Here is a 25,159-nt window from a genome sequence, read left to right as displayed (position 1 = left end):
GCATGGTACTTGGTCTAGAAATGGCCAATAAAGCAAGTACATATCTAAGAATTCAACAGAAATAAGGATCCGAGATCTTGTTGCTTAGAAAGCATGAAATCAAAGGTCTAAGGAGAAAATCAAAGGAAATAACTATGGGCATACGAAGGTCCATGATTGAAAATGACATCCACATGGTTGGTGTGAACAAAGAAAAACAAAATGAAATCTTCAATCATCCAAAAGGTTTGTTTATAATTTTGAAATATATTTTTAAGGTATCCTTCTGCGAAAAGTATCATATCAATATAAATTATTCTAACCACTAACAAGAATTATGAATATTGAAATTGGTAAAGCCACACCATAAAAAATTTCAAAATTCTAACATAAGAAAATATTTGAAATATTTACAACTTCCAAATTTTAATTAAAAAATACCATTCCCAACAACTCCAAGACCTACAAAATCAACATGAACAACTAAGCTACAATAACCTAACACCATTTAAATAGGGAAGTGCACCGTCAAATGTCACCATTAAAGGTGGAAAAATGGGAAAAAAAACAATAAACAGAAGAAAAAACAATCATAAGAGCTCATTAAAGGTGCGAAAATGGCAATAAACAAAAGAAAAAATCTAATCCTTGTTTTACGACGACGACTAGTATTGATAAATATACCGTCGAATGTGATAATTTTTTTAATACTGAAGAGACGATCATTTTAATATTCTGAAAATACAAGTGCTGGTCAAGCGCGTGAAATGCGTGGCGACATATATTTTTTAGTATAAAAACTTTTGAAATTTTACAAACAGTCACATTACTTTAGAACAGAATAGTCTTTGATTTCCCTCGCTCGCACAACCATATGCCCTCGTCGTCAAATTAACTTTTCCCAGTTTTCTTAATAGTTAACCAATCTGCTTCTACATAATATTCAACGCCTCGCCCTTCAAACTAATAAGGAATCTTGCGGGAAGCTTCTTCATAAGACCGGAAGACACTTCAAAGAGGGAAAATGTTGCATATGGATCTATATATAAATGTGCAGAGCATCGTAAGATAGATCCTCACTGAATAACAATGGCTGAATATCGCTATACTTTAAATTTTCATGAGTCATTCAATACTTACCATGATTTGCCTGATGCTGTTACACATGACTTTAGTCCCCTGAAGCAGTACTCCGAGGGCAATGTGGGTGTGGAAAATCAACAAGTACTCATTCTACAACCAGAGGAAGAAATTAAACGAAGGAGAAGAATTCAGAGTATAATGTTTTCTGAGAAGAAAAGAAGGATAAAGATGAGACAATTGCTCTTTACTTTACAGTCTCTACTGCCTGTTTCAACTACCAATAAGGTAATTTAGTCATGGTTTCATCTCTTATCCTCATTCTAATGACTGAGTGTGATTCAAAAGATTGAAATAAAGTTCTGCAATGAATATAATCCAGTTGTTGTTTACAGCCAGAGTTCATTGGGATAGTGTTAATCTTATGAGCTTGTGGTATTTCAGGTAGAAAGACATTACATCATAGAAGAGACTGGTAAATATATTCAGACTCTCCAGACTAAAACCCTGGACTTGCAGAAGAAGAAGGCCCATTTATTGGCCGCGACAAGAAGCTCATCGATTGATCATAATTCATCAGCCATTGATAGAGAGTCTATAAGTCTTAATGTATGTATAGCAGTTTATTCCAGTGAAACAGTTATAATAAGAATTACTGCCTCAAGAATGCCGCGCTCTCTCTGCGAGATGTATGAAGTAGTTGAAGCACATGCCTTAGAAATACAGAACTCAGATGTTTACAGCGGGGACTCCATTGTCTTTCTCTATATCCACGCCACAGCAATTGTAGGCATGCATTGCCATAACTCATTAGAAATGACCCAAATTGAACAAGGTCTGAACAAAGTTTTACAAAATATTTACTAGAAATATGTTGAGGATATTCACTCTCAGCTGAAAAATAGGAAAGAAATGTAAAGGGGTTTCCCTAAATTGATTAAAATTTGAGCTTAAAAATTTCCTGTTCAGTGTTTGGTATTTACTTGAACCAAAATAATCACCTGCTCCTGTACATAAACATAAACAATGGATTCAACCCAGCACCTGATTGGATCTCAACCTTCATTCGACAGGAAGGCCTGGTGCAGCTGCCGAGGTGGAAAGAGAAAACCCTGTAGAAGAGGACAAGATGGACCCGGAGGAAGGAGGACAGCAATAATGGAGTCCTGATGTTTCTTTTCTTTTGGCAAGTAGAATTAATAGTAGATTTAAATACATCAGAACAGTATATCTGCTAGAATAAATAGCAATATTTGAAGGCAAGCAGTACTTGGTTTATCAAATGTATAAATTCATGATTATAAAGGTTTGTATGAGGCAGTAGGAGATGCCAATTATTTTTTTGTTTGGGGGGGAGAATCGATTAATTTTTTGTGGGGGGGAGAATCAGTTTCAAAGATTGAGATAAACTTTTATTTCCCTTTCTGTTCTACACTTTTTTATAATATATGGGGACTGGCCCTTATAAGTAGATTACTTATCAAAAACTGTATTTGTTTAAAAATAACTGGTCCAGATATTAAATTATAAAATTGTAAATTGAAATTTGTCACATTAGCAACCATACCGAGATAATAGGACTAAATGAGAACTATATTTTGATATTAAAATTTAGAAAGAGAATAAACAAAATGAATAATAATTAGTATTTAGGATAGTATCATAATTATGTTATAGTTTTAGACATTTTAAGATTTTGAATTTATTAGTGATTTATTATTTGTCATCTTAGTTTAAGTCTGTAAATTGAGAATTGACTTAACTTATTTTAATGTTTGGAGATATGAATAATTTGAGTTTTTAAATTTATATTTTAAGTTGATCATATATTTCATTCTCTTACTCATTGTTCTAGGCTAATCACAACATAAATTATTTCCAATTTCTCAACAGGGTGGTGTATTTAAGGAGTAATCTTGATTCATTTAAAATATTGAAGAAAAGAAAGAATCTAGCTTATGCATGTATCAAAAAGAAGAATTTCCTAACATCAACACTTATATCAATATCTTAAGAGAATATTGCATGCTTGTATGTTGTCTTTAACTCTTCCTTGGTCATTAGTAATTGAGTTCAACAAGGGGGTCATCTAAGGATAACATGATCCTCACCTAGTACGTTTACAAGTAGTGATTCTAAACTCTACTTTCCTTCATAAATATCAAAGACACAATTTTGCATGTGTGGGTTGATTTATGCACTTGCAATGATTGATTTTTCACTCACAAAAGAAAATTATCATATTCTTGACCACCATCAGCACATCCTATGTTCTAGTGGTAGAGGATGCTTTATCCATTCCCATAGGGGTACCTTTCTCTATTTCAATAGGAATTTTACTGTGGAAATCAATCCCGTATGGTTCCCCACCAAACTTAGGAATGTCAACCTTCTCCCCTACCATCTCATCAATTTTCTTTTTAACATTTAAATTCTCCAAAGTCTATTTGACATCTGGAACACCAATGCTCTTTTATCGATGGTGTCAGAAAAAGAAAAATTCTGATATTTTTTCTTCTCTTTCCCTTTTTTAAATTTAAAAGATTTGGACAATTCCCCCACCTAATATTTACCCTTGTTAGCAGATCCAAGGGAGAGGGAGCCTATAACAAAGTCCTCCAAGGGCACATAATCAAAGTCTTTTTTATTAGTTTCAAAAGCTATTGTTTTTCATTATGTTACTAAGGAGAAGGCCCTGAACCTTTAGAACAACAAAATTATAGAACAACAACAAAACCCTAGCCCCAAGGAACTAGACCAAAACAAACAAAATCAACTTTCAGAAATAGTCAAATATAGCCATGCTACTGTAGCTAAATCTACTAATTGTAACTAGCCACCATCTAACTACCATAATACCATTATACCAAATATCAACAATATTAAACATAGTAACCGTATTCACCATCAAAATAAAATTTGAATTAAAAGGCATGCAGACCGGTATCTTATACCCATAATAAAAATCACTAACCTCCTATACCTAGAAAAGCATTTAAGAGAAACAGAAGGGGAAAGCTTAATCATTGTTAATCAGGTTCCAATTGTGCTTTAGCTTATCAACCTTGATAGCCTAGGTGTCCTCTTTCATGTCCTCCCCATCTTCTACATCCATCTCTTTCTTTCCTTGTTTACTTAGCCTCTTGTTTGTCTTCTTTATTTTCCCCTATCTAGACACCACTCCCATAACTACCTTTTTCATCACACCATCATTGATTTCATAGAGGGAACTAAAAGCCTCCCACAGATTATCAATTTTTTGTTTATAAATTTAATTTTTCTCTTCCAAGATAAGAACCCATTCTTTGAGCTCATTTATCTCCTCCTCCATGTCATGTTTATTTTGTTTATCCAATGACATTTCTTGAGAAAAAGGAACCATCTCATCATCTTCCAAATTGTTGAAGGGTTGTGGGCTGTGGTCAGAATCTTCAGAATCTTCCACTGTATCGCTTTCTTCCTCCCTCTCTTTCTTAAATAGTTCCTCTTGGTCTTCTTCTTCAGCTTGAAAATCTTCATCCTTGAAATCTTTAGTAGAGATGTCCTCAATTTCTTCAAAATTAAGGGGTTGCTCAAGGTTTTCCCTCACAACTTTATCTTTTGTCTTTCTCTTCTTTTCTTTAGCACATAGTCTAGTCGATCTTTTCTCTCTTGAGCTACCATCTTTTCTTTCTTTCTCCCAAAATTTCTCCTCCTCTTACGAGCTATGTAGGTCCAAGTCTATTGTGATATTCTTCCTCATGGAATCCTCACAAATATATTTTGTTTTAGCTGTGCTATTCCTAGGGGTTTCCACTTTTGTCTTATCCAAGTTGATATTTAGAAGAGCTACCTCCAAAGGTTCAATTTCTTAAAACATCAAGGGATTTTTTTCCCCTTGGAATTACCCTGGGGAGTTTCAATAACTATTATTTTATAAGGAAAGATAAAAAGTTTTTTCATGTTTGGTAATTTCATTAAAAATAATAAAATTAAGCTTAGGTAAACTTAAAATATCTTAGCAAAAGATTAATGCTATAGAGACCACACCATGAACAATAAGATAATACTAATACAATAAATAAATCATCTTCATAATCTCATTGTACAATACAAAGATCCAACACTCATTAGATTACATTGAAATTGTGGCTTTCCTAGTGGAAGAATCATTATCTAATCTTATATCTTAGAATTGAAGAAAAGAAAATAGTAATCCATCTATATTAGCATAAATTTCCTACTTATACACTAAACCCATTTAGCATTTCATTTTTTAGAAAAAATTTAGACATATTTATCTAACAAACCAATAAAGATCTATAAAATGTATTGTAAAATATAAATATTTTGAATGTGATTCTAGAAGTTTTAATTCAAATTCCTATACATTCCATCTTGTTAACTAAACATTATTGGGACTAGATCCTAAAATTATTGAAGAATAAAGATCAATTTGGTGGATTACAACTTTTTCCCAAAGATTAATTTTATCTATATGATTCAAATGGATATGGTGTTATTGTAAGATGAAATACTAATGATAATGTGATGCATATTAAGAATTTTTCAGTAATGATAATGCATCCCATAATATGAGTATGAGTAAACTAAGGCACATAGTCTTAATTTTTTATTTCTTAGTGTTTTCATCATAGATCTAATTTATTTCTTAGTGTTTTCATCATGGCGGGTTTAAGTTATCAATTTATTATATTATCTTTTAGGTGGCTGACCTAATTGTTTAGGTCCTGGGTTGGTATAAATATGATGTAAGATCTCTTTGTAGATCATGGGATTTCATGGGGATTAATGTGGTCATAGGTTATGGGATTATCTGTGTGCGAATAAAATTGTAATCATATGCAGAGGATTTGGTCAATCATAGGTGATCAAACTGGGTTGGTGGAAGAGGTTTAAGACCTCTGGTACTGAGCTTAACTAGAACTATACTCAGGCATAGGAGATGATATTCTTGCAGTTCATTCTTCTTTTGGATTGTAGTCTTGATTTATTTTGTAGTCAGTGAGGCCCCTTTTGTGATGAGTAGTGCGCTCTAGAGTATTGGCCTTCCTACATGTGGAGGTTACTCTTATTGTAATTGTATATGGTGAAAATGGATAATAACAATATTGAAAGACTAAATGAATTCAACCACAAAACCCTAGCCTAACAACAACAAAGATCCACCATAACATATGAAGATTATCTAAGACAATGCAAATCAAATGAAATCACAAAGATTATACCATCACATGTCCAATAGGGTTTGAATCTCCATTCTTCCTATCTCCATTGATCTTGCTTGATATATTTGCTCTCAGATTTTATATGTGCACAAGAGCTCAACAAAGAACGGAAATGTGGTTGCAAGTAGGCTTGATCACATACGGATGTTCGAATGCTAGAATGCTTGATTCAACTTCTTAGGGTTGATAATGAAGTATCTCCTTATATAGAAGACACTATAAGAAATGGAGGGATAAGATTGAGGGGTGTAAAAGATAAATGGTCAACTATGATTAAAGGGTAGGTAGAGAAAATAATAAAATAATGAAAGGGTAGGTAGTGTATGAATTAAGAGATGAATGACATGTGTCATAAGTGGAAAAGGTTAATGAATTAATTAAATAAATAAATATTTAATTAATTAATAGAGGAAATGGGATCAATTAAACAAATACGATATTTATTTAATTTAGGAAAAGGGGAATTTAAATAAATAAATGTATTTATTTAAATGAGAAATAAGGCTAGAAGAGGATAAGTGAATTAATTAAATAAATAAAGATTTTTTTAATTAATAGAAGAATTATGCTTAAAATAATTAAATAAATAAAATATTTATTTAATTAGACTGGACAATTTTAGGTGTCTATATTTTGCCCCTCTTTGAGACAATGCAGCCTGTTGCGTTGTTTCAAAGAAGATAATATGAACTGATACAAAGTTTCCCCAAGATGGGAATGATATGCCCGCTTGAGAGATTGGATTAAAATGTCTAAAAAGATCACAGACAATCTCTTGATACGAAAGAAAGGCTAGAATGGACCGACCGGATAGAGTGACAGAGTCACGGGATAATGAAGACTGAATCGGGAAATGAGGGCTAGGGCTAGGGCTAAGGTAGTCTATAAGATAGACCACGAGAGGAATACATCCTCATTGTCATCCACACATCTTCAAGAGATCTGAGTGCAGAGAGAGAATAGAGAGTAGTCAACAGCGATGGCAATGGTGCATAGATTCGATTGCGTTCGCCGATTTCAGAGGTCGGCAGATGCAGGAGAGCCGGTAAGTACCACAAAACCTCCTTGTACTTTGTCACAATAAATGTTTTCATTTATGCATGCTAGGTAGGGTAATATATCTTCAAGGCTGAATCGACAGTTCTACGATGAACATACACTATCAATTGGATAAGCTGCTGAGAGGATACACTCAAGCAGGTCCTCTAGGGAAGACTAGGATAGTAGATAGGGCTAAGACTGACAATTCTGTGATAGAACATACATTGCCAATGAAGAAACTACGCAAGAGAATAAAATCAAACAGAGGCCCTAGGATAGGATAGATCAAGGCACTTTGTGATGAATAGGGAGTACCAAGACAGAGTACTTTGTGATGAACAAGGAGTACTAAAAAGAGCAGCACTTTGTGATGAACAGTGAGTGCAAATATGAGCAGCACTTTATGATGAACAGGGAGTACCACTAGGATAAAAAGCAACACTTTGTGATGAACAGTGAGTGTCACTAGGATAGAGCACCATATGATAAATATAAGCACTAGGATAAAGAGCAGCATTTTGTGATGAATAGGGAATACTACTATGACTGACATGATTGATTTGCTTGACTGTAGGAGTATCTACCTATGTTGGAGTCACAGGAGAGATTCCCTTTGACTCAGAGTCTGTGAGCAGAGCTGACAGTAGAGGATAGAGTAGTGGTTCAGGCTATGAGCCTATGACATATTTTGTATGTGCCTAAGTTTCGGGTGAACATGGGATTGCTGACTGCACTGGCTGAGAGATGGCACTCAGAGACTTGTAGTTTTCATTTGTTTATGGGTGAGATGAAAGTCACCTTGGAGGATGTATACAGGATTTTGAGGATACTGATTGATGGGGAGTTAGTTCCGTACAATCGAGACGGAGATAGGGATGAGCTGAGACAAGTGTTTCAGGATCCAGGACTAGAGATGAGGGTTGGACACATGGCATGGGACATGATGACACAGACTAGATTAGCACTACTAGTAGTACTGGCAGAAGTGATCAGTGGGTTTCTTTGTCTGGATAGGGCAATACGAGGATTGGTTGTGGGCTAGGGGAGGACTCTGGAGAGGGAGAGATAGGAGACAAATGTCTAGCGGTGGGGTTATGGGTCCTCCACCACCACCAAGAAGAGGGGACAGGAGAGATGATCCTAGGGTGAGTCCTTTCAGGGCTCAGACTCCATCGAGGCCAGGCAGCTTCGAGGGAGGGAGTTCATCATAGCCTTAGAGGGCTCCCTATGTATCAGTTTTGTACCATTTTTGTATGATGATGTAGACACCTTTGGGTGATTGTAGCCATATTATTTTGACATCATTGTATCATGATAATTATGATTTTGATATATATATGAGATTCATCCTTATGGAAGCTATATGCATGTGTACCTATGTGATGTTTCTATGTGATGCATGTATCTATGTGATGCTTATGATATGGGTGCAAATATGTACATGAGGAAATGCAATATTTTTGTTATTTTATGTTTTTAAATATGTTATGCCAATGTGAATGTGAATGTATGAAATGCAAAAGGATATGATAATGCAAAAATAAGATGTGCTAATATTTGTTGTGTGTAGGATGTGATGCAATTGTGATATTTATATGTATCTATGTATGTATGTATGAAATGCTAATATGTGGTAATGCAGGTGCAAACTACATGAAATCCAAATATTTTTAGTGCGTCATTATACTCAGTCGTGTGATAGCAGGCTACAAGAACTCAAGAAGGATGATGGAAGTCAATCAAGAAAGGGGGATGGAAGACAGAAGATATGAAAGTGAAAGAGCTTCTTCTGCGTTATCATCATTGAGCTTTATTATGGCAAAATAGGTTATGACAATCGAGGCATATGTTTGACCCAGAAAGTCATTGTACCTGTTTGCATGGAGATAAGACAGTCACAAACAAGGAATGCCCCAGTTCACACTAGACTCACAGTGTCCTCATATCCTTGGACAAGTCATAGCATTACTACGAGACAATCCACAGACAACAAAGAAAAATAGGTGATGATACCCCATCCTTGCCTTTCTAGTCAAAGACATCCTAGAGATAAAATCCCTAGTCAGAGACAATTTGGAAAAGCTAAAAGACATGTCACCTAAAGATAAAATCAAAAGAAAGCCAAGACTTGACACCAACATCCACTGTAGTCCTCAATTTTAGTGTCTCTTGTCACTTGTATAAGTCTTATTTGATTGTGGTCACAATGTTTTCCTTCACAAAAGGATAGATAGCACTGAACCATAATGTTGTTTGAGTCGGTTGAAAAATTTGATTTGTTGAAGCCCATTGTTACTGTTGTGTCTCATCTGAAACTGAATGAATCCATGAAACTGATACTTTATTGCGGAGAAGGCGGAACTTTATTGCGGATTGGCGATGCAAATGTTGCTTTATTATGGATTGTGCGTGGATAGACTGAAGAAAACTGGAAGAAATTGTACTCCTTGAAACATGTGATGCTCTCAGTTCCACACCCATCACTGGATGTAGGATTTTCCTTAGCCACAGATAGGAGCTGATTTATTATGGATGGAAAGGGGTGAAAAGGGAGGTTTATTAGGAATGGCTAACCAATCTTTGGTAGATCAATAACAAGCCATGATGGGAATGTGTAAGTTTGTTATGAATGAATAGGTTGTGAGTGTGTGCAAAGTGAAAGGATGAAATGGAATCCTGAAGGAGGGAGGAGCAATGTGTCTATGCATGGCGTTGGTGACCCAATTTTCACCATGGTACTTGCCCAGGGGGCCACCAAAGTGGTTTTCACAATTGGATGAATTTATTTCTCTTTACTTTTTTTTTAAAAAAAATTTTTGTGTCCCAAGGCACATGTTTGCCAGGTTTTCACCAAGTAACGATTATTTATTTTTATGATTTTTTTGTATTTTTGAAATTTTTTGTTTTTTTTGTATGTTTGAATTAGGATACTCTGAAGAGCTATTTGTGAAACCTGCGAAGGTGCATGTTGTTGATAGATCCTCCAAAGGTTCTTTTTCTAGTGTCGAGAGCTTATATGTACCAGATCCTTAGGCTGCTATAATGATATAAGGACCAAGCCAATTTCATTCGAATTTTCCCTTCTTCTCTCTATCTTGCTAATTTTTAGGGTTTTCTCTGAGAACTAAGTCACCCACCTCAAATGTGCAAGGCTTTACCTTGTTATCATAGCTGCGACATTCCTTAACTGAATGATATGTAGCTCGAGCGACTGTCTTCCTTGATGAAGGATTTGAGATAGAATTACTAATGTGTGAACTACATAGGCCCGTATGCATGTCACCTAGAGAAGTTTTGGCACCCCTGATAACAAATTCCCTCAAGGAAGCTCCATTAAAGGTCCATGATGCATCGCCAGAAGGGAAAGGACGTGTAGAACAAGTGGATGAGTTATGAAGGCTTATGATTGTGAAAAGAAGTGAAAGTAGGATAGCATGATGGAGACTTAGGATCAACAAGTATATCTTTTGACTTGAAATTTTAGAAATCTTGCCCCCAGTTATTTTGATATTAGGGGAGATCATCTCTTGTTCTTTTTTCTTCATAGGATTTTTATCCTTGACTTTAATTTTTGCAGATTCCAATAGCTTTTGATTTTGATTTGGACTAAAAGACTTCTCTTTATTTTTTACTTTTGAATTTTTCTTTTCAAAGGTTGATTTTTGATCCCTAATGAGTGAGGGCTTTTGTAATTCTTGTTGATCTAAGTCTGGGAGTGGAGTAGAAATGGAATGAGTGGATGATATGGTAAAGGTATGTGAGTTCTCAAGAGGGCTGGCAATATGCTCAATAGATTCTTCGCTAAAACCACTCTTAGGACTATTGATATCAAGAGATGCTTACACCAGTAGAGGAGATTTGCATTCGGACTTAGTAGCCACAACACTAGGTGGTTCACACCCAATTCCTTGCAAATTGTTTATAGATTTTACTTATTGACTGAATACCTTAGGAGATAATGGGATTTGATCAACATGAAAGATATACTCACCACATCCTAGGTCTTTAATCTTGATCTTTTCTTTGAGCTCTGTTTGTTTTGATGTAGAAGCTTTCAAGGATTCTAGATCCACATATACTGATGAAGGAATAGCCTCTCGATTGGCTAGAATTGTTATTTCTGATCTAGGTCATAGATTGTTGCAATATATGAATGGATTTGGGTCAGCTTTGACAGTCACTTCAACTCTATTGTTGGGAAACTTGATACATCGATGATATGTAGATGGGATTGCACTCATCTCATGAATCCATGGAAGTCCCAGCAATATTTTGTATGTAAGCTCTAGATCAAGGACATGACAAACCACATCATTTGTAACCAGTCCAACTCTGAGAGGCAAGGTGAGTGTGCCTTTGGATGAATGCTCTTCATCATCATATGCCTTGATGGTAATTTTGTTGGTAGAATTCACAGCTTTATCCGAATATCCCAATTGTTTAATAGTGCTCAAGTACATATGTTAAGACCAGCTCCTCCATCTATCAAGACTCATTTTATTCGATGTTTGTGTAGGAAGCCTTCAATGTGCAAAGGTGCATTATGTGGTTGGCTTATGGAGGAATCATCAGCTTCTATAAATGTAAGGGAGTGTGGAATGGAAAGGTATCCCACCATGGCTTGAAACTGGTCCATGTTTAGATTAGTGGGGACAACAGTGTCTCTCAATATTTTGTCAAGAATAGTTTTATGTGCGGGGGATATTCCTAAGAGCTCAAGGATGGAGATAAGTGTGGGTGTCTTCCCTAACTATTCTACAAGGTCATACTCACGTTTGGTTGATGAGGAAGCGGTGATTTTAGCTAGAGCACCTTGCAAGGTGAATTTACCTCGACGAGTTGTGACATTACATTCAGAGGTAGGTTAGGAAGAAGATCCAATGACTTTTAGGACAATCTTGGGTCTTTAGGTAGAATTCTCAGGCGTTTTGTCCTTGATGATAATGGTAGAGACATAATTGTCCATCAAAAATGTGATTGATAGTTGATTCATAGTTATAAGATGCTCTGGTATAGTTGGTTTGGTCATCTGTGGCCTTAGCTTTTCCCTTGTCATGCTTTGGGAATGGTTCCTTAAACATTTCATGTTCTTGATTGGATGAGTGTCCTTTAATCTCAATGTTACCTCTATCAATAAGATCTTGTATGATGTTCTTCAGTCGATGACAATTTCCTATTTTATGTCCCTTGCTTTTATGAAATTCACAATATTCATCATCATTCCACCAATTTGGTTTGACCTTTGGCTCATATGGAGGCATATCTGGAATTGTTATTATATTGTTTGCCACTAGCTTCTTGAAAACCAATTCTAGTGATTCTCCCAATGGAGTGTACTTCCTTCATGATTTGGAAGTTGTTTGCGTATTCACTTGATTGTTTGTAGAGCTTGATCCTAAAAAAATGATTTTAGGTCATATTTTATTGGCATCAACAACACCATCATTGACTGTGTTCTTGTTTTGATTCCAAAATCTTGGATTGTCTTTTCCTTTAAAGACCTCTTTGTTTTCTTTGAATATTTTAATTACTCCTTGTTCAATTAGAACCTTCTCTATTTCTAAGCCTTTTTCAATGACGTCCTTGAAGGTGGACAAGCAAGCTTTTCTTAGATCATAACCAATGTGTTTGTTAACATTCTGAGTGAACATTTCTACCATTTGTTTATGTGGAATTTCACAAGAGCATATGCCAGCTAGATTCCTCCATGTTTGTAAACATGATGAAAACGATTCTCCATCCTTTTGTTTGGTGTTGTACAAAGTAGTGACTGGTATATCTGTCTCTATGTTGTATGAGAAATTTTGAATAAATGCCTCTGCTAAGTCACCCCATGACTTAATTCTAGGTGGAAGCTAGGAGAACCATTCCATAGCTTGATCACCTAAGCTTTGTGGGAATAATCTCATCAAATATGTCTCTTCTGATGCTACCTCAATGCAAGCTATGAAAAATTGTCTTATATGTGCTTTAGGATCCCCTTTTCCTCTGTACTTGTCGAACTTAGGTGTCACCAAATGTGTAGGACAAGGAGGCATTGGAATGCTTTTGTCAAATGGATAGGGACATATGTCTCTCATTGTGTAAGTTGGCTTTGGTGTATTTATGTCCTCCAATTTCTTTTGTAAGTCCTTAGTTTGCTGCTCCAAATTGTTCTTAGGTGGAGATCGACTTCTTGGACCATACCCCATTCCTGAGGTGTCGGGTGGAGGACAAGCATGTTGCATATATGGATGATATTGATAAAACACATGTTCATATGGAGGAGGTCTATAATGATGCTGTGTATATGGACCGCTTGGTATAGAGTCATGATGAGGAATGAAATATCTACTTTGTCCATGTATACCATACTCTATAGGAATGTCATGAGTTTGTTCTAGTGTGTTGCCCCCAAATTTGACACGGGGTTTCCTTGTGTCCAAATTTTGATCCTGCCTTTGGATATCCAATTGCTTTGGTGGTAGGTCTTTAGCATTAGCATGTGATTGAGTATATTTTTCTACATAAGACTTCCATAATGGTCTACGAAGGTGAGTATCATATACTTGACCATGTGTGTACAGGACCTTGGGTTTTTTGAAACAATGATGATGGTGATTCAGGCACAAGATGTGGTCCTCTATTGCCTCCATTATTAGGCTTCCTTTGATCCATGTTGAGGTGAGGTTATTGCAAAGGTCGATTTTCCATTATTTGAGACATGTCAAAATCATGAGGGATCTTGACTCTACTTTGTGCCATCACTTGTAAGAAGTATTGTCTATCTCTCCTCATTATTTCCTCAATTAATCGATTGAGACGAGGATCCATAATGGAATCTTCCACTTCTGTTGAATGTAATGAAATGTTGTCCATATTGTCATTGTGTGTATCATTGTTGTTTATAGCGTCCATGTTCTCAACATTTGGAATGTCTCTATAGGCATCCATGTCAGGTAATGTAGTATGATCAGAATTAAAAAAGATATCATTGTCATATTCATAGGAACTCATGGTTGTGGACTCTTGAGCCTCTTTAGCTTCTCTCCTAGATTTTTGGAAATGGGTTTCAACCATGAACTAGGTTTTGACCAAGATGTTTGAGACTAGATGAAAATGGAAAGATTATGGAAGATCAAGAGTTGGATGGAATGTATATGAATTTGTGGTGTACTTACAATGTCCAAAGTGTAAGACCAAGTATGTATGTAGTAGAGTAGGTGTGACTTTCAAAGAGATAATAGTTTCTTTTGATGAGGTAAGTTGACCTTGACTCTAAGTAAGACCAAATGAGACCCAAAGGTGATAGACCTTGATGAGGGACCACTTAGCAAAATGTTGTTGTATGCAGTGTGTTGACAAAGTATAATGAGGACAAGCAAGTGACCTTTTGACTCAAGTTTAGAAAAATGTGTATGTAATGTAAGGTGTAAAGCAATGATGGACTTTGTGAGACCCAAAAAACGTGTTGAATGTTAGATGAAAACTCAGGGAAATAACTTAGGAAGCTCAAGAATTTTGAAACTGATTGCTCTTGTTTGTTGGGCTCTAAAAGTTTCCAATTTGTGAAGTTGTTTTGTTGTGACCCAATCTGAAATTTTGACTATATTTTTGTGACAAGAGGACACAATGTTGATGAAGACTCAATATTTGCAAGTGTTTAGACTCAAAATGACTGAAAGAAAGGTGTGTTGTTTGATGTAAAAAAATATTTTACATACACTTGAAGACACAAAACACACAATGTTTTAATGTTTGGTCTTGAATGTTTGATTGTTCAAAATAAGACAACCACAATTCTTATGGTTGGCCAGGACAATAGTTGTTGATTCCCACATGAGGCTACGCTATTCAGAGCGGATACTTATATGGTTGACCCCACTGGCTCGACCCTCGAAACTCACTTCTCGAGGTAGCCAAGCATCAGTCCCCATGAAAAACGCCCGTGGCAAACTTTGTATCTCTACTAAGAACCGTATGTGTGTGGGGTGCTCCTGAGGTCCGACCTCCTGCCCCAACAACTAGATCGATTTTGGCTTCTAAAACAAAAAGGTGCTAGTAAGGACATCCACTCATGTGGCCATACATGTAGTACTTTCAGCTCTATAAATATAGAAGGCTCCCAGCCGGTAGGGGTTACGCTGTACAACTGATCAAATAAATTCAATCAAACAGGTTTATGGGGAGACATAGTGTCAGTATGAACTAATCAGCACACATTATCCATTATTTTCACCATGAATACAGTTGCTTATAGTGGTTCAAAAGAGGTGGGTTTTTCTTTCTACCACTTGGGTCATTCTCTCCTCACTAGTAGTCTTAATGATCACATGGGGAGACAGGCCCTCTAAAGATTAAACAAAAAGAGCCTATTGCCCAAGACACAAAAGACACTGGTTCAATTTTAGTGCACCAATTGGAGTGTTTGCTAATCTATGAAAATAAGGAACACAATGAAAGATCAAAAAACTTGCCAAGGTCCTACAACAAAGATCTATTAGTAGTTTGGATTGTTTCAAATGATCACCCCTTCCTGCAAGCACACAAGTTAGGTAAATTTTAGATCGAAAAGACTTTGTGAAATAGGGACCTTCAACAATGCATTTTTTTGACCAATTCAAAGATCCGATTCATCACAAAAAAAGACCACCTGTAAAATTTCAAAAAATTTCCAGAAATGTAAGAAAATCCAAAACATTTGCTAATTTGCTCCAAAAATTATTTTTTTATGAAAAATCATAAAAAATTAATATAAAATGCAAAATGGATCCAAACAATCTGAAATTTTTACTGGAAACTCTTGATGACCATACAACCTGCATAAAAAAATTCCTACAAAATCTCCAAGCAATTTGTGAGATATGAGCAAAATAATGTAAAACCCTAATTTTCAAAGATCCATTTTTTTTGGAATGATTTTGCATCAAATTTAAAATCACAAAGAACAAATTCTGTGTATAATTCTGAGATATTTCCAAAAATGTAAGAAAATTCTAAAAATTCGCTAATTTTCTCTCAAAATTATTTTTTTATGAAAAATCATAAAAACTTCATATAAAATGAAAAGTTGATCCAAAAAATCTAAAATTTTTATTGAGCACCTCTAATAATTTGCCTGACTTGCAAAAAAAATTTGATGCCAAAATTCAAAGTTGTTTGTGAGATTTGATCAAAATAGTGAAAAACCCTAATTTTCATCAAATTTAAAATCACAAAGAATAGATCCAATTTTTTAGGAATGATTTTGCATCAAATTTAAAATAACAAAGAATAGATCATGTGTAGAAATCAGAGAGCTTTCCAGTTGATCCAAGTCTGGGAGATAAGTGGAAATGGAAGGAGTAGATGAAATGGTAAGGCTATGTGAGTTATCAAGAGGTATGGTGATGCGCTCAATAGGTTCTGTTCTAGAACCACTCTTAGGACTATTGATATCAAGAGTTTCTTGTACCACTAGAGGAGATTTACATTCAGACTTAGTAGCCACAACACTAGATGGTTCACACCCAATTCCTTGCAAATTGTTTATAGATTTTTCATGTCGACTCGATCTCTTAGGAGATAATGGGCGTTGATCAACATGAAAGATATATTCATCACATCCCATGTCTTTAATCTTGAACTTTTCTTTGATCTCTACTTGTGTTGACGTAGAAGCTTTCAAGGATTCTAGATCCACATATGCTGAAGATGGAACAACTTCTTGATTGACTGGTATTGTTATTTCTGATCTATGTCACAGGTTATTGCAATATATGAATGGATTTGGGTCAGCTTTGACAGTCACTTGAACTCCATTGTGTGGAAACTTGACACATTGATGATATGTAGATGGGACTGTGCTCATCTCATGATTCCTTGGATGTCCTAGCAATATGTTGTATGTGAGATCCAGGTCTAGGACTTGACAAACCACATCTTTTGTAACTGGCCCAACTCTGAGAGGTGAGGTGACTGTGCCTTTGGATGAACGCTCTTCATCATCATATAGCTTGATGGTAATTTTGTTTGTAGCATTCACAGCTTTGTGTGAATATCCCAATAGCATTATTGTGTTCAAAGTACATATGTTAATACCTATTCCTCCATCTATCAGGACTCATTTTATTCGATGTTTGTGTATGAAGGCTTCGATGTGTAAAGGTGCATTATGTGGTTGGCTCACAAAGGCATCATTAGCTTCAGTAAATGTGAGAGAGTGTGGAATGGAAAGATATCCCACCATGGCTTGAAATTGGTCCATGTTCAGATCAGTGGGGACAATAGTGTCTCTTAAGATTTTGTCAAGAATAGCTTTATGTGTGGGGGATATGCGTAAGAGCTCAAAGATTGAGATAAGCACGGGTGTCTTCCCTAACTGTTCTACAAGGTCATACTCAGGCTTGGTTGATAAGGAAGTGGTGTTTTTAGTTGGAGCACCTTGCAAGGTGAATTTACCTTGACAAGTTGTGACATTACATTCAAAAGAGGAACCAATGCCCTTTAGGACAATCTTAGGTCCTTGGGTAGAATTCTCAGGTGTTTTGTCCTTGATGATAATGGTAGAGACATAATTGTCCATTGAAATGTGATTGACAGTTGAATCATTGTTATAAGATGCTCTGGTATAGTTGGTCTAGTCATCTGTGGCTTTGGCTTTTCCCTTGTCATGTTTTGGGAATGGTTCCTTAAACATTCAATGTTCTTGATTGGATGAGTGTCACTTGATCTCAATGTCACCTCTATCAATAAGATCTTGTATGATGTTCTTCAGTCGATGACAATTTCCTTTTTTATGACCTTTGCTCTTATGAAATTCACAATACTCATCATCATTCCACCAATTTGGTTTAACCTTTGGCTCCTATGGAGGCAAATCTGTAATTGTTATTATTTTGTTTGCCACTAGCTTCTTGAAAATTGATTCTAGTGGTTCTCCCAATGGGGTGTACTTCCTTCATGATTTGGAAGTTGTTTGAGTATTCACTTGATTGTTTGTAGAGCTTGATTGAGTAAAAATGATTTTGGGTCATACTATATTGGCATCCACAACACCATCATTGACCATGTTCTTATTTTTATTCCAAAATCTTGGCTTATCTTTTCCTTTGAAGTCCTCTTTATTTTCTTTGAATATTTTAATTACTCCTTGTTCAATTAGGACCTTATCTATTGTTAATCCTTTTTCAATGATGTCCTTGAAGGTGGAAAAAAAAGATTTTCTCAAGTCATAACCAATGTCTTTGTTAACATTCTGAGTGAACATCTCTACCATTTGTTTCTGTGGAATTTGACAAGAGCATCTGCTGGCTAGATTTCTCCATCTTTGTTTAAATGATGAAAAAGATTCTCCATCCTTTTGTTTGGTGTTGCACAAAGTAGTGACTGATATATCTATCTCTATGTTGTATAAGAAATGTTGGATAAATGCCTCTGCTAAGTCACCCCATGACTTAATTCTAGGTGGGAGTTGGGAGAACCATTCCATAGCTTGATCTCCTAAGCTTTGTGGGAATAATCTCATCAAATATGTCTCTTCTGCTACTACCTCAATGCAAGCTGTGAAAAATTATCTTATATGTGCCTTAGGATCTCCTTTGCCTCTATACTTATCAAACTTAGGTGTCACAAACTGTGTAGGAAATGGAAGCATTGGAATGCTTTTATCAAATGGATAGGGACATATGTCTCTCATTGTGCAAGTTGGCTTCAGTGTATTTATGTCCTCCATTTTCTTTTGTAAGTCCTTAATTTGCTGTTCCAAATTATTCTTAGGTGGAGACCAACTTCTTGGACCATAACCTATGCTTGAACCACCAGGTGGAGGAGGAGCATGTTGCATATATGGACGGTATTGATCATACACATGTTCATATGGAGGAGGTCTATAGTGATGCTTCGTATATGTATCACTTGGTATAGAGTCATGGTGAGGAATGGAATATATGTTTTGTCCATGTATACTATACTCTACAAGCATGTGATGAGTTTGTTCTAGTGTTTTGCCCCTAAATTTGACACGGGGTTTCCTTGTGTCCAAATTTTGATCATGCCTTTGGATATCCAATTGCTTTGGTGGTTGGTCCTTAGAATTGGTATGTGCTTGAGTATATTTTTCTACATAAGACTTCCATAATGGTCTGCGAAGATGAGTATCATATGCTTGACCATGTGTGTATGGGACTTCTGGTTTTTGAAACAAAGATGATGGTGATTCAGGCACCATATGTGGTCCTCTATTGCCTCCACTATTAGGCCTCCTTTGATCCATGTTGAGGTGAGGTTGTTGCAAAGGTCGATTTTACATTATTTGAGACATGTCAAAATCATGAGGGATCTTGGCTCCACTTTGTCCCATCACTTGTAGGAAATATTGTCTATCTCTCCTCATTATTTCCTCAACCAATCTATTGAAATGAGGATCCGTAAAAGAGTCTTCCACTTTTGCTGAATGTACTGAAATGTTGTCCATATTGTCATTGTGTGTATCATTGTTGTTTATAGTGTCCATGTTCTCAACATTTGGAATGTTTCTATAGGCATCCATGTCAAGTAATGTAGTATGATCAGAATTGAAGAAGATATCATTGTCATACTCATAGGAACTCATGTTTGCGGAATCTTGAGCCTCTTTAGCTTCTCTCCTAGATTTTTGGAAATGGGTTTCAACCATGAACTAGGTATTAACCAAGATGTGTGCAACTAGATGAAAATGGAAAGATATGAAAGACCAAGAGTTGGATGGAATGTAAATGAATTTGAAGTGTACTTGCAATGTCCAAAGTGTAAGATCAAGTATGTATGTAGTAGAGTAGGTGTGGCTTCCAAAGAGATGATAGTTTCTCTTGATGAGGTAAGTTGACCTTGACTCTAAGTAAGACCAAATGAGACCCAAAGGTGATAGACCTTGATGAGGAACCACTTAGCGAAATGTTGTTGTATGTAGTGTGTTGACAAAGTATGATGAGGACAAGCAAGTGACCTTTTGATGCAAGTTTAGAAAAATGTGAATGTAATGCAATGTGTAAAGAAATGATGGACTTTGTGAGACCCAAAAATAGGTTGAATGCTAGATGAAAACCTGGAGAAATAACTTAGGAAGCTCAATAAGTTTGAAACTGACTGTTCTTGTTTGTTGGACTATAATTTTTTCTAATTTGTGAAGTTGTTTTGGCGTGACCTAATCTAAAATTTTGACTGCATTTCCGTGACAAGAGGACACAATGTTGATGAAGACTCAATGTTTGCAAGTGTTTAGACTCAAAATGAGTCAAAGAAAAGTGTGTTGTTTGATGTAAAAAAATATTTTCCATACACTTGAAGACACAAAAGACACAATGTTTTTATGTTTGGTCTTAAATGTTTGAATGTTCAAAATAAGACAAGCACAATTCTTATGGCTGGCCAGGACAATAGTTGTTGATTCCCAGATGAGGCTACGCTATTCAAAATGGATACCTAGTGGTGCAGGAGAACCTAACACAAAAGAAAAAAAGGAGTATATAAGAGGATAAAGATAAATTCATAAGTATATTCAATTACATTTTCATTTGTAATGTTATTTTTAGTCAATATGAATCAATATGTAATGCTAAAAGAGCCCATTGTAATGAGTTCTCCAAGATGTCCTAATAAGGTCTTAAATTAGTCATTTTGTAAAATTTGTATAAAATATCCTTGGAGGGATAAAATGGTGATAAAAATATATTATTATTCCATCCTAATATGTTTTGAAGGTTCTTTTGAAGGTTTAAAGTCATTTGAGTCAAACATTGTAAAAGTTGTAAAAAGACCAAAATGGGAAGTTGTATGGTCATAAGAGGAAGTTGGGTAGTTGTAACTTCCATGTGAAGATGAAAAGACTATAAAACCTCTATAATGGTCATTCATAAGAGGGTGTAAAAATTGGAGAAGGAATTGGAAAGCATTGGAAACATTTTAGTATCATATTTTCATTGTTTTCAATCTCTTGTTTTGTGATCTTCGAAGTTTTTCCTCTTGTTTCCAGGCCTATTATGGCCATGTACAGCCTATCAACAAGTGTATTTATATCATGATAGTGTAGTATATTGAATAATATTTCCATTTATTTTGGTTTGAGTTGATTTCATGCATTTTTGAGAAAGTTATGAGAGTTTTGGTGAAAACCATTTGGAACTACCCAAAACCCTGATTCACGGCGACCATTTTTGGCACAATCATCATAGCTTTGGATTTCACAGTTGGATCTTTCTATTATTTTGAGGAAAGTTTTATAGCTAGAAATTCCAGAATTTGACTAGAGCGATTGTCTGAGTGATAAATATTTTAAGAGTTATTAATGACTATTCATGACTGTAATTTCATGACTAGAATAGAGTAAATTTCATAGTTTGGACAAATTCTTGGTTTTTATTTGCAAGAAATGAATAGATGAAGGGTTTAAATGATTCAGGTTTAATGCATGATATATGGATCTAAAATAATTATGGATTGATATATATAGAGAAGATTTGATAATGGTTATTGGATTGATGTTTTCATGATGCTTTGCATCAAATTGGTATCAGAGCTCAGAAGATTCTGAGCGTGTAGATAGAGTGCCGAAAGAGGCAATCTACACCAAGATTTTGGGTTGAGTAAAGGTTTTGGATTTGATTCTTGCTATTGAGTTTTTATGGTTCTAGGTGCACATTCGCTCGCTGCATATGGGTAGACAGGAAGGTTTGTCAAGAGGGCCAGAGAAGATGGTCCATTGGGTGTCGCCAAATGTCCTAGGGAGAGAGGCATGAAGGGACTCCCAGGTGAGGGACAAAGGTTATTGGTGTTTGTAGCAGCATGGAGGAGCAGACTTTATATTAGAAATGTACCTTAGAGGTAGCTAACATACACTCCATTGATAGGAGTCAAAGTTGAAGGATAGAGAGAGCGCAGCAGAGACATCAATCCTATGATGAAGAGGAATAGACAAATTTTTGTTTTCAGGTTCTTAACCAAAGCATTTCCATGGGACATGGAAACATTTCAAGATCAAGAGTATGGTGTAGGAGCACCTAACACAAAAGTACAAAAGGAGTCTATAAGAGGATAAAGATAAATTCATAAGTATATTCAATTATATTTTCATTCGTAATGTCATTTTGAGTCAATATGAATCAATATGTAAGGCTAAAAGAGCCCATTGTAATGAGTTGTCCAAGTTGTCCTAATAAGGTCTTAAATTAGTCATTTGGTAAAATTTGTATAAAATATCTTTTGAGGGATAAAATGGTGACAAAAATACATTATTATTCCATCCCAATATGTTTTGAAGGTTCTTTTGAAGGTGTAAAGTCATTTGAGTCAAAAGTTGTAAGAGTTGTAAAATGCAACTTTTCAAAAGTTGTAAAAAGACCAAAGTGGGAAGTTGTATGGTCATAAGAGGAAGTTGGGTAGTTGTAACTTCCATGTGAAGATGAAAAGACTATAAAACCTCTATAATGGTCATTCATAAGAGGGTGTAAAAATTGGAGAAGGAATTGGAATGCATTGGAAACATTTTGGTATCATATTTTCATTGTTTTCAATCTCTTGTTTTGTGATCTTGGAAGTTTTTCCTCTTGTTTCCAGGCCTGTTACGGCCATGTACAACCTGGAAACAAGTGTATTTATATCATGATAGTGTATTATATTGAATAATATTTCCATTTCTTTTGGTTTGAGTTGATTTTATGCATTTTTGAGAAAGTTGTGAGAGTTTTGGTGAAAACCGTTTGGAACTACCCAAAACCCTGATTCACGGCGACTAGTTTTGGCACAATCATCATAACTTTGGCTTTCACCATTGGATCGTTCTATAATTTTGAGGAAAGTGGTATAACTAGAATTTCCAGAATCTAACCGGAGCGATTGTCTAGGTGATAAATATTTTAAGAGTTACTAATGACTATTCATGACTATAATTTCATGACCGGAATAGAGTAAATTTCATAGTTTGGACAAATTCTTGGTTTTCATTTGCAAGAAATGAATAGATGAAGGGTTTAAATGATTCAGGTTTAATTCATGATATATGGATCTAAAATCATTATGGATTGATATATAGAGAGAAGATTTGATAATGGTTATTTAATTGATGTTTTCATGATGCTCTACATCACTTAGATGCTTGACCCCACTGGCTCCACCCTTGGCACTCACTTCTCAGGGCAACCAAGCATTAGTCCCCACAAAGACTCCCCATGGCAAACTTTGTATCTCTACTAAGAACCGTATGTGTGTGGGCCACTCCAGAGGTTCAACCTCCTGCCCCAACAACTAGAAGGATTTTGGGTTCTAAAACAAAAAGGTACTAGTAAGGGCATCTGCTCGTGTGGCCATACATGCGGCACTTTCAACTCTATAAATATAGAAGGCTCCCAGATAGTAGGGGTTACAACATACACACGCCTGCACAACACAGACATGATCACATTTGACACAGATGTTGTTGCATTCATAGACGTGCCTGGCATAAACACAGACGCACCTAGCCAACCTAGACGCGCCTGGCACCAGCATAGACACTCCTTAGCATTTTTTTTTGTCTTTGTTTGACATTCCTAAATGCACATTTATTTCCCTACCTAACATGCATTTATGATAACATTTATTGCGACAAAGTACAAGGAGGTTTTGTGGTACTTACCAGCTCTCCTGCATCTGCTAGCCTTTGAAATCGGTGAATGCGATCGAATCTATGCATCAATGCCATCACTGCTAACTTCTACTGCTCTATTCTCTCTCTACACTCTGATCTCTTGGATGTGTGTATGACAATGAGAATGTATTCCCCTCATGGTCTATCTTATAGACTACCCTAACCCTTGTCTCTCGAGTCAGTTTTCATTATCCCGTGATTCTGTCACTCTATCCGATCAGTCCATTCTAGCCTTTCTTTCTTATCAAGAGATTGTCTGTGCCCTTTTCAGACATTTTCATCCAATCTCTTGAGGGGGCATATCATTCCCATCTTGGGGCAACTTTGTATCAGTTCATATTATCTTCTTTGAAACAACACGACAAGCGGCATTGTCTCAAAGAGGGGCAAAATGTAGACACCTAAAATTGTCATGTATAATTAAATAAATATCTTTACTTATTTAATTACTTTAGCCTAATTCTTTTATTAATTAAATAAATCTTTATTTATTTAATTAATTCATTTACCCTCTTCTAGCTTTATTTCTCATTTAAATAAATACATTTATTTATTTAAATTATCCTTTTCCCTAAATTAAATAAATACTTTTTATTTATTTAATTGATCCCACTTCCTCTAATAATTAAATAAATCTTTATTTATTTAATTAATTTATTAGCCTTTTCTACCCATGACACATGTCATTCATCTCTTAATTCCTACACTACCTACCCTCTCATTATTTTATTATTTCTTTTACCTACCCTCTAATCATAGCTGACCGTTTATCTTTTACACCTCTCAATCTTATCCCTCCATTTCTTGTAGTGTCTACAGTAATCACATACTTACTATAGAAGTATTATCTAACTCTAGGTAGGATTCCCAAAATGGTTTTTCCCTTTACCGAGTTTTCCATGTACAAATCTTGGTGTTATCTTTTTTGGATGGTTGGTAAATGTTTTGTGATTAATATTTGTGCTTATCTGTTATATCTTCTATTCTGATAATAAGGTTTTAATGCTTAAAGTTCTATAATCTACTGACAATTGATTCACCTACCCCCCCCCCTCTTAGTTGTCCTCTGATTATCTAAGTTGTCTAACAATTGGTATCGGAGCTTCATCTTCACTGCAAAAGCTTAACCGATTAAGGAATGTCCTATGGCATCTAATAGTGCAAGTTCATCAAGTTCATCTACTGCTATTTTCTAGAGAGAAATTCCTAGGCT

General features: G+C 35.6%; 1 protein-coding gene across 1 annotated transcript; it reads left to right on the top strand.

Annotated features, from left to right (window-relative positions):
* The first annotated feature begins 946 nt into the window (after window positions 1-946).
* LOC131040017 (uncharacterized) lies at window positions 947-2,036 on the top strand. The gene is made up of 2 exons (XM_057972890.2): window positions 947-1,347; window positions 1,504-2,036. The coding sequence occupies exons 1-2, from the start codon at window positions 1,069-1,071 to the stop codon at window positions 1,924-1,926; spliced, it is 702 nt and encodes a 233-aa protein (XP_057828873.1). The 5' UTR covers window positions 947-1,068; the 3' UTR covers window positions 1,927-2,036.
* Window positions 2,037-25,159: the final 23,123 nt, after the last annotated feature.

Source organism: Cryptomeria japonica, chromosome 7 (assembly GCF_030272615.1).
Source record: "Cryptomeria japonica chromosome 7, Sugi_1.0, whole genome shotgun sequence".
NCBI classification, from domain to species: domain Eukaryota; kingdom Viridiplantae; phylum Streptophyta; class Pinopsida; order Cupressales; family Cupressaceae; genus Cryptomeria; species Cryptomeria japonica.
Note: the sequence above shows the minus strand (reverse complement) of the source record. Positions and strands in the feature narration are given on the sequence as shown.